Source organism: Suillus paluster, assembly GCF_016628075.1.
Source record: "Suillus paluster strain FC165 chromosome Unknown EDB91scaffold_174, whole genome shotgun sequence".
NCBI classification, from domain to species: Eukaryota; Fungi; Basidiomycota; class Agaricomycetes; order Boletales; family Suillaceae; genus Suillus; species Suillus paluster.
Genome location: NW_024537734.1, coordinates 1 through 8,254, shown reverse-complemented (window position 1 = coordinate 8,254; position 8,254 = coordinate 1). Strand labels below are relative to the sequence as shown.

The 8,254-nt window shown below is 44.4% G+C and overlaps 1 protein-coding gene across 1 annotated transcript; it reads left to right on the top strand.

Moving 5' to 3' along the window:
- Positions 1-4,539: 4,539 nt before the first annotated feature.
- EDB91DRAFT_1256148 (uncharacterized protein) lies at positions 4,540-7,828 on the top strand (the record flags this gene model as incomplete). The annotated part of the gene is made up of 13 exons (XM_041324113.1): positions 4,540-4,592; positions 4,644-4,719; positions 4,771-4,866; positions 4,999-5,020; positions 5,070-5,094; positions 5,149-5,237; positions 5,290-5,379; positions 5,430-5,480; positions 5,535-5,555; positions 5,607-5,854; positions 5,906-6,076; positions 6,131-6,159; positions 7,222-7,828. 13 exons carry the CDS (start codon positions 4,540-4,542, stop codon positions 7,826-7,828), a joined length of 1,578 nt encoding a protein of 525 aa, XP_041169590.1.
- Between the last annotated feature and the right edge of the window lie 426 nt (positions 7,829-8,254).

The window sequence follows — 8,254 nt, the reverse complement described above, 5'->3', positions numbered from 1 at the left end:
AGTTTTTTGAGCCACTGTACCTGCGGTCAGCCTCAGTTATTGTTATGGTCCAACTAAAAAGTTGTTTCAGTGCTAATGCTGAGCTTGGGGTGCTGCAATAACCTTCAAAGTACAGGAAAAGTTTAGCATGTCCACTGGGCGTTGCTGCAAGTTGGGCATGATGCACTTACAGTACCAAATCATACAGATTTATAAGTTGCAGATGGTTAAGATACACTAAGAATGATTGATTTGAAAGGTGAGCACACAGCAGATATCAGAGCAGACTGCAGGCAACAACAAACCTTGAGTAAGGACATCTACATATACAGATTCATGCAGGGCAGTCTCTCATGCCAAGCTGTCACCAATGCAAATAAGCACATTCAACACCCTATCGTTTGCATTAGTGCCAGGTGCCCAAATCATAAACTACACACCAACGACAGTTCAGTCTCTGCCACCATTCATTGTTATGGTCCATGTCATATACCAGATCCGACCGCCCCGATACTGATATCCACCCCACTTTCCAACCCTATCCGCTCCATTCATCATCCGCTCCGCCCGATCATTATTCGTATCCGCTCCGCTCAACCGCTCAACCGGTCCCCTTCCATAGCATCTCCATTCAACTGGACCTCTTTCCCCTTTTAGATATATGCTTTCCTTTTCGGTACTTAGACCATTACTTCCAGATCACCGGTAATTCCTATTACCACCTGATTGCTGATCCAACGCGTACATATTGATATCCGCTCTGACTTATGTCTTCGCCTATGTAAAGTACTTATAAACTATATCCTTGGTACATAGCTTTACTACATAGTTATCCTGATCACTGCCTCACATAGAAGTATATAACATATCCTGTACTTAGATACTTTTCCTTAGTCTTAATATTACTTGTCTTCTTGCAGTTACCTCTTGTGGGAATTCTCAGTAGGACCTTGCCTCCTCTGGACACAAGTCTCAACTTGTTGTCACCTCCGACCCTCCGACCCTCCACTCCAACTTAGAGCCGTGCTCTAAGTCTTTCCCTTGTTACCCCGCCCCTATCAATATCCTCCTATCACCCCTTTTCCTATCCTCTACATTATCCTCCGCCATCTCCGCTCCTACCAAATATCCCCCTGGTTTCTACCCACCCTCCGCATCGTTCCCCACCTTCTCCACTCCGCTCCTAGTCGGTCCACTGCTAGCAGCTCTTACTTCCCGACCCTCAAAGCGGACCTAAGCGGTCCACTTGTCCTATCGTCGGATCCGCTCCAAATTTGAGGCACGTACTCGGCTAAGGGCGCAGTGCAAGAGCTGAAGCCAAGCCCCAACCCCTCTGCCTCTTGAGCCGGCACGGTACCTAACAGTCCATCTAAAAAGTTGTTTCTGCAGTGAGTATACATACTGTCATATACCTGATCCAACCGCTCCCATATCAATATCCGCTCCACTTTCTGACCCCCTCCGCTCCATTCATCCTCCGCTCCACCCAATCACAAGTCCGCATTCCGCCCTACACGTCCGCTCAACCACTCAACTGGTCCCCTTCCATAGCATCTCCATTCAACTGGAGCTCTTTCCCCTTTTAGGTATATGCTTTCCTTTTCGGTACATAGACCCTCACTTCCGGATCACCGGTAATTCCTATTACCGCCCGATCACTGATCCAATGTGTACATATTGATATCCGCCCTGACTTATGTCTTCGCCTATGTAAAGTACTTACAAACTATATCCTTGGTACATAGCTTTACTACATAGTTATCCTGATCACTGCCTCACACATAGAAGTATATAACATATCTTGTACTTAGATATTTTTCCTTAGTCTTAAGTAGGACCTTGCCTCCTCTGGACACAAGTCTCAACTTGTTGTCACCTCCGACCCTCCAACCCTCCACTCCAACTTAGAGCCATGCTCTAAGTCTTTCCCTTATTACCCCGCCCCTATCAATATCCTCCTATCACCCCTTTTCCTATCCTCTGCATTATCCTCTGCCATCTCCGCTCCTATCAAAATATCTCCCTGGTTCCTATCCACCCTCTGCATCGTTCCCCGCATTCTCTGCTCCGCTCCTAGTCGGTCCGCCGCTAGCAGCTCTTATTTCCCAACCCCCAAAGTGGACCCAAGCGGTCCACTTGTCCTACCATCGGACAATGTCGGACCCGCTCCAAATTCAGGGCACATACTCAGCTAAGGGCGCAGTGCAAGAGCTGGAGCCAAGCCCCGACCCCTCTGCTTCCTGAGTCGGCACGGTATCTAACACATACACACACATGGATACCTTAAAAAAACTTACGCAGACAAGTGCAAAGAGTTGAAGGCATTAGCATAAAAAAATAGAGCTTATCCTATTGCATAGAATACATAGTAGAATTCAAAGAGATGACAAACTGCAAACAATTCAAAGTCCAAACATTATATGCCAAATCCAACATGCATGTCATGTGCCATACATCAAAATGAATGTAACATGTGGGTAATACTAACAACACCATTAGTTGTGACTACTGACCGCACATTGCAACATTGTAGTTCAGTTCAACAGCAGTTGTTGTTGTTTGGCCAACAGTGTGGCAACCTCATGGTGATTTTTTTAAATGCTCACAGTTCCTCACTAATACTTTGACTCAGTTTCTCCCACCAAGTACCCCTCAATATGCCTTTGAAGAAAATGACAGCAAAAAAATCCAGAAGAGGTTCAGCCCCCCATGTGGTCATTACACTTGAGGCTGGAAATGTCTCAGATGCATTGCAGGGTGAAGAGATGGATCCTCAAGTGATACTTGCCATGTGGCAGGATTGAGCATCATAAGGTGGCCTTTGACATTGCCACAACCGCAAAGGCCACCAACTATCAACAAGGTGTAGATACCATGGTATGTGCTCTCAAGAAGCAAGGCAAGTGGGACCATGTCATGATAGTGTTATTTGTGGTGATTGAGCACCTTATGGTGCAAGTTATTTGTTTTATGATGTTGCTTCCTCTATTGGACTCTTACTTAGCATGTGATGTGAATTCCTTACTTACTTAGGTAGTGTTTACACTTGTTTACATAGACTCGCCCATAGGTAGCAAGTCCTGTGTTGGTTGCTCTTTAGCAACTGACACTGGACTATAGGTATAGTACACTCATTAGTTTACACAACACAATAGCAACTGACACTGGACTATAGTCCTGTTCACTCTCATTAGCTCACTTGTGGCTTGGTTCACTTAGTTATTCTAACAGATAGGAATCTCCAACCATGTGGAAAACAACAATGGCAACCCATTCACAGGGTACAACAGTAACAAAAGATTCATTGATGCATATGTCAATAATGTAAGTCATGTTTTTATTCTGATGGTGACTTCAGCTACTAATGTCTCATAGTTTTTAGAAATCATTCTCAAACCATGGCAGGGCCTCATCAATCACACATCTGAGTCATACTTATGGTTCTTTTGCTGTGGTGCCCTAGTCAACAATGTCGAGTCATTCAAAACCTTGCAGACATTGATTCTTCAGTATGTCCTCTACTTTTTCTTAGCATTTGAGCTTCTAACTGAGTCTATTTCAGTCACCATATGAGCACTGCTGTTGCCTTTACCACACCTCGCTTCTAGCCTAGTTTTACATCTCATCTACTTCTTGCATTCACCAAGATTGTGCTCCTTGAGTGATTCATGATTCACAACTCTTTTCTGCACATGCTGGGTCAACCCTTCAAGCTCAGACACCACATGGATATCTTCTTGATGATGCCAGACAAGGACCAACTGACAGTGACCAAATACTATTGGACTCACATTGACCATCGCCCATGGTGTCATTACCTACCCCTACTGTGTCCTGCTTGTGGTGTAGGGAATGCTTGGTGATCTGCCAGTAAGTCCAGAGCCTATATCTTTGAGTGCACCAATCAGCCTTGTCATACATCTTGCACATTTAAACAGCCAGAAGGTTCCAGAATGCTGCATCCTGGGAAGACGGGTAGCAGTTGCTGGATCTCTGTCCCTTGGAAATCTTGACCATTTGAATGTCATTCATTTCATACCATTTTGTAGACTCAGGATAAATGTGTTGCAAAAATCATCAGCATTTGAATGACTTAGACTTGGGATACATTCAGAATGAGGTCAACAAAATAATAAAAGAAACAAAATTAAAGGCAACAAGGAAACCAACCCACCAAATGAATTGTCAAAAAGGGTACATTGCTTTCAGATAATCAATAATCAATAATCAAGGATGTGGTTCTAAAAAGGAAATAATGACAACAGGTTACCAGGTGTTTGTGATTCTCATGTACTCTCTGAATCAACGAACAATTATTATTGTTTGCCAGTTGGAAGCCATGGTACGTTCCAATATTGCACATTCTGACACTGTACAGTCCTCAGGCCTCAGGATGTTGTTATGTTCTAGGCAACTCAACGCTCTCAAGAGTACATAGCGGAGCTGCTGGACCATAGTTTTGGAATCTGGCCGACGCAACTGCCGCGGTATGCTGAACCAGTAATGTTGTGAGTACAGATCTGCTGATACATAAGTCAAACATCATTTTCGTTATATAGAATGAATGGTCGTGAAGATTACTCGGTCCCTATGAGGCAAATTGATGACCCTCCGTTAGTGACCCTCGCTCCCAATAATAATATTGATTTGACTGTTCTTAACAGGCCTGGATTGTATGGGAGCGATTGGGAGGAGTTGGTACACCCATTGGGGGGGACTTATTTCTATCACAATAAAAAGGTGAGCACTGGCCGTTTGTATAAGTGATGTATTTACTAACCTGAAATTTAGAACACATATACATCACTAAATATACGCCATATGGATCGACAAAGGCTCGAAGATTTTATCGACGTATCAAGAGCCACGGAGAAAGAAGATGAGTGGGTATTGGTTGTTCACCAAATGAGCTACAGAGGAGAAGAAGTATATCAATACTACTATGTGGTCCACGACCTGTGCATCATTACCTGGCTCAAGGATCTGGACAGCTACCTTCTTCTCTGAGAATGTATCCAGGCAAGCGAATGGAGGCATAAGAGTGCGTTGCTATGCAATTACTTGATCTTTTTCTTGATTGTGTTGTACAGGGTTTGAACTCGAGGCTCAGTATTGGTAAGTGGTCGACAAATATTGTTTCACTTATTTTTATGGTTCACTGCTTCACAGGAGACACATTGAATTTTTTCCACACACATTCCACATGACATGCTCCCAAGTTAGACGCACACACAGAGAAATTCTTTGTTACCTTGGAGGTAAGCCCTACATTACTGCAATGACATCCAGAATCACATGAACGTACAATAGAAGCAACAACTTTGAACCAATCTACTGCAGCTACGATTTTCTGGACTCTAGACCAAATGAGACAGGTTGACGTGCAACTTGCTAGTGTCGGTATGTGCCCAAGTCTTGCCTGCCATAACATCGTGATGACCGAGGAACAGAAGCCCTTGCAGAAAACGAAATCATCGAGGATACTGGTGTTGTGCTTTGTTGTATGTGAGCCCAGCAAAACTGGACAATTTGGATACTAATTTCCCGACTAACAGGTAAAATACTGTACATGCTACGTAGGTCTCTCCTTCATAAATTGGATATCACTGTGTCAACATACAATATAGGCCACTACCAGTATCTGAACTGCCACAACCAACCCGAAGCTTGCCTTATTCGAGGCCATGCAGTGATAGAGAAACGTAGGACATGTAAAGCTCTCTATTTCATGGGCAATACTGCGGCTACAATACTGTGTATGCCGATCACAATCGACCACATCAGGAATACTTCTGTTGATGGTATTGTGAATGGGGTGGACGTCAGGACTTTTATCGATGATTTCAGCAGCCAAGCTAAGAGTCAGATCACCTTGGTAAGTGCTGTGTCAACATCACAAATCTTCATAACTCATCGGTCCTGACAGGCAGGCATCTCTGTGGCCATGGACATTGCCATATTTGCCATTCCAGGTCTAGGCACAACAGTAACCTCACAGACACTTTGCTCCTGCTCTTTACTTTTGGGTGTTGGCTGCATTTTCACTGCTACAATGGTGCAACACTTTGACAAGAAAATGAGATCCATTGACTTCATGGTTTGATTCACACCATATTACCGCAGCCTGAGCCTGACCTTGCTTACTGAACAGGTATATTACCTACAAAAGAAGACAATGATGTTGGTCGCCATTACAAGTATACTGACCTGCTTTTGTGTATTAAGGTCAGTCAACTTTGATTATAATTGCCTCTGTCACTCATAGAATTTCTACTAGTGTAATAAGTTCGATCCTTGGATTTCTTGCAGGTGTCATTGCTGACTTCAAGCCTTCCACACCCTTGGTGGTTGCATGCTTTACGATGCTCGGCATGGTGATAGGTTTCTTACTTGTATTGGTAATTGCAAGTTACGGTCCTAGCTTGTCTAGGGCACGGCCTTAGTAACTAGTAATAATTTAGCAGGGTTTGCTATGGAGTACCACATATGTAGGACTCATACATCCTGCACGAGCTGCCCTTCTTAGCCTAGTTCCGACAGGGTAGCCAATGAATGCAGCCTTTCCTCATCCTACTAGTAATCCAATCATGTTTGTACATACCCCCTATTTGATAATGACATTACCTTGGATGCATCACCACTATGAATAATGACCATTGGGTGCCAATACTACATACATTTTACAATCCTCGATGTGCGCCCGGTTGTCATTGCAAACAGCCATAAGACATCTGCATCTTCATCACTATGAATAATGACCATTGGGTGCCAATACTACATACATTTTACAATCCTCGATGTGCACCTAGTTGGCATTGCAAACAGCCATAAGACATACACATCTTTATCAAAATTGGGTTTCTCCTGTGTCTTTTTATCCTTCCATGCCATTATTTTGTGATTATATATCACTCTGTAAACAGATATAATCCAGCAGACATGTGATCTAAGTTTGCCATTTATATCAATAAACAGCTTTTCCTCGCTGATTCCCTGATGTGGCTTGTGGTTTGTGGACCTTCTCATTGCTAGCCAACATATAAGGGCATTGTCCATACTCTCACCTTTGAGTTTGGGGATGCACTGCCTATATGCACATCCAGAGGGACAAGAGAGATGGGCTTGGGTCTCATATGGAAAAGTACGTCTTCATTGGCTACCCTGCTGCTACAAGGGCTGGAAGTTCTACAATCCCACCTCCAAGAAGACCATTATCTGTGAAAGGGCTGACTTTGATGAAAGATACTTCCCTCTGTCCAAGTGCCCATCCAGTCCATCCATTCCAGCTCCCATCGCTCCAGCATCTCCTGTCACTGCTCCCCAGCCTCTCAGACAGTCAAAGACTACCTCTAAGCACCCAGCAGCACCCTCCTATTACAATCCTCCTCATTCAGATGACTCTGACTCTCATTCTAACTCTGACTATGATGAATCTAGTTCTGATGAGTCACTGGATCAAGGGGGAGATGTGGTCCCTCCAGCAGTTCCTGATGTCCCTCCTGTCGTCCCTATTCCTGATCCAGTCACTCCTCCACCTGCAGCTCATCCCAATCCACCTCCTAGGCCACCACCGTCTCCCATAGGCATTGGTGCCAGACTCCCTCAACGCAATAGGCAACCTCCCAGAGACTGGTGGAAGCTCTCTCCAGCTCAGCTAACTGATGTTGTTGATGATGAGACTGAGGATGCTGACTTTACTCAAGGATTTGAGCTTGCCGCGTCTACCAGCTGTTCCACCGAGCCATTGTCTTATAGGGAGGCATTGACTCGAGTTGATGCAGAGCAGTGGAACCAAGCAGCTCTTGAAGAACTCAATGCTTATCTTCTACTCTGGACTTGTCTGAAGTAGCCTTACTCTATTTACTCCTAGCCTTCCAGAGTTCCGCTGAACTCCCCCTGTGTCTGACCTCTGGACTTACCTGGACTTCCATTGGACTTCCCTTCTGCCCCTTGGAAATTAAGGGCATGTACTTGGGTAAGGGGCGCAGCACACGAGCTGAAGCCAAGCCCTTTAAGTTACTCTTCTCTTGAGCACGACCTTAACACAGACTAAAGACATAAGATGTAAGTGCAACTGGCAGTTGAGAAAACAAACCATGGGAACTGAATAGCATGTTGTTGATAAACCAACTGTTAGAATAACCAAGTGAAGCAAGCCACAAGTGAGCTAATGAGAGTGAACAGGACTATAGTCCAGTGTCAGTTGCTATTGTGTTGTGTAAACTAATGAGTGTACTATACCTATAGTCCAGTGTCAGTTGCTGAAGAGCAACCA